The 1,852-nt window shown below is 39.1% G+C and overlaps 1 protein-coding gene across 1 annotated transcript; it reads right to left on the bottom strand.

Moving 5' to 3' along the window:
- Window positions 1-1,126: 1,126 nt before the first annotated feature.
- LOC131750023 (vacuolar ATPase assembly integral membrane protein VMA21) lies at window positions 1,127-1,566 on the bottom strand. The gene has a single exon (XM_059052227.2). It carries the CDS (start codon window positions 1,541-1,543, stop codon window positions 1,238-1,240), a length of 306 nt encoding a protein of 101 aa, XP_058908210.1. The 5' UTR covers window positions 1,544-1,566; the 3' UTR covers window positions 1,127-1,237.
- Between the last annotated feature and the right edge of the window lie 286 nt (window positions 1,567-1,852).

Genomic DNA, 1,852 nt, shown 5'->3' with positions numbered 1-1,852 from the left:
ATTGTTCAGTGTTATATCTTTTTAAAAAAAATAATAAATTTATTTATTTATTTTTGGCTGCATTGTTTCTTCGTTGCTGCGAGCGGGCTTTCTCTAGTTGTGAGCGGGGACTACTCTTTGTTGCCTTGCGTGGGCTTCTCATTGCGGTGGCTTCTCTTGTTGTGGAGATGGGCTCTAGGTGCATGGGCTTCAGTAGTTGTGGCTCATGGACTCCATCGTTGTGGCTCACGGGCTCTAGTGTGCAGGCTCAGTAGTTGTGGCGCCTGGGCTTAGTCACTCCAAGGTATGTGGGATCTTCCTGGACCAGGGCTCGAACCCATGTCCCCTGCATTGGCAGGCAGATTCTTAACCACTGTGCCACCAAGGAAGTCCCCAGTGTTATATCTTTGATTGTGCTTTGATTTCTTTTTAAAAAATTAGGAAATAATTGTTGATACTTACTAATATGAATCGGAATCTATCAGAATATTTTAAGTTGCAAGTCACAGAAAGTCTCTATCGGGCCTAAACAATAAAGGTGATTTATTGACTCTTCAAAGCAAATGCTAGTATAACTAGTATTGCTTCAGAGAGGCTTGATCCTGGAACTCAAATAAGGACTTGCTATTATCCTCTATTTCTTCACTCAGCCTACCATTGTTGACTCTGTTCTGCAGCACCATCTTTCTTTGTGGCCATAAAACAATGGCCAGCAGCACCCAAATCAAAGTTTTTCTTCTTATCCAGCAGGAAAGAGAAAGCTTTTTGCTCTTCCTCCGGCCCATAACAAGATTAAAATCTCATTAGCCTGACTTGGATCTTCTGTCCAGTTCTAGGGGAAGAATAGATGGTATGATGGTTTAAGTCAAGCAGAGTTCACACTTGAAGTTATGGTTCTCAAAAACCCATTGTTAAGGGAAAAGGATGTTCATGGAGCTCAAAATAATTTTGTTTATCAGAATTCCGATTTCAAAGTCCCAATATCCTTTACTATTGATTTTAAAAACATTTGCCTGGTCAGCTGGAGGTTTGTGATAGTGAAGTCAAAATACTGAGGAACAAACTAATTAGACTAGTTTTATAGAAGAAAAATCCCATTATTCCCCTAATTCTGGCCAGCATTCTGACAAAGTTTTACTTTTTTTTTTTTTTATTTTTTTTTAACATGTTCTTTCAACTTTATTAAAATAATCAATACCCCAGATGCATTTACCATTTAAAAAAATCAATTTAATGCTATCAAAAGGTGATGTTCACTTTAATCCTGTTTGCCTTCACGCCACTGCCGTGAGCCTTCATTCCAGGCTACATAAACAAAGAGGGCCAGCACCACGTGGACGGCGACCACTGCAACAATAGCAGCATAAAAATAGCTGTCCCTATTGGACATCCCAAAGGCGCCTTCAAAAACATAAGATTTAGTCGTGAAATATAACCCAATAGGTACAGTGATCATTAAAGCTGTGAAGAACAGGAGCGTCTTCAGAGTGGATGCTAATGAACTTTCATTTCTGAAGTCGCACGGCTGCAGAGCGTTAAGCGCCGCTTTATCAAAACGCTCCATGGCGTCGCCACGACCGCAGCAGGGGCTCTAAAGTTTTACTTTTGATAACAAAAGGAACCAGGATGGAGAGTGTACCTGATTCACAATAATCTCTTTTTTTATTAATATATAAACAATATTAATATATAAAATATATAATAATTAATATATAATAATGAAATATATAGGGTATGTTCTGTAACAGTAAGTCTTAAATCACTGATCTTTGGAGGACATTGTGGGCCATTTCTGTGGCTTTATTCCAGCCCTGCTCTCCAAAGCCTTACTAGGATGAAGAAAGTTAGCTTCTTTGAAACAGCATTGGCACTA

Source organism: Kogia breviceps, chromosome 2 (genome assembly GCF_026419965.1).
Source record: "Kogia breviceps isolate mKogBre1 chromosome 2, mKogBre1 haplotype 1, whole genome shotgun sequence".
NCBI classification, from domain to species: domain Eukaryota; kingdom Metazoa; phylum Chordata; class Mammalia; order Artiodactyla; family Physeteridae; genus Kogia; species Kogia breviceps.
Note: the sequence above shows the minus strand (reverse complement) of the source record. Positions and strands in the feature narration are given on the sequence as shown.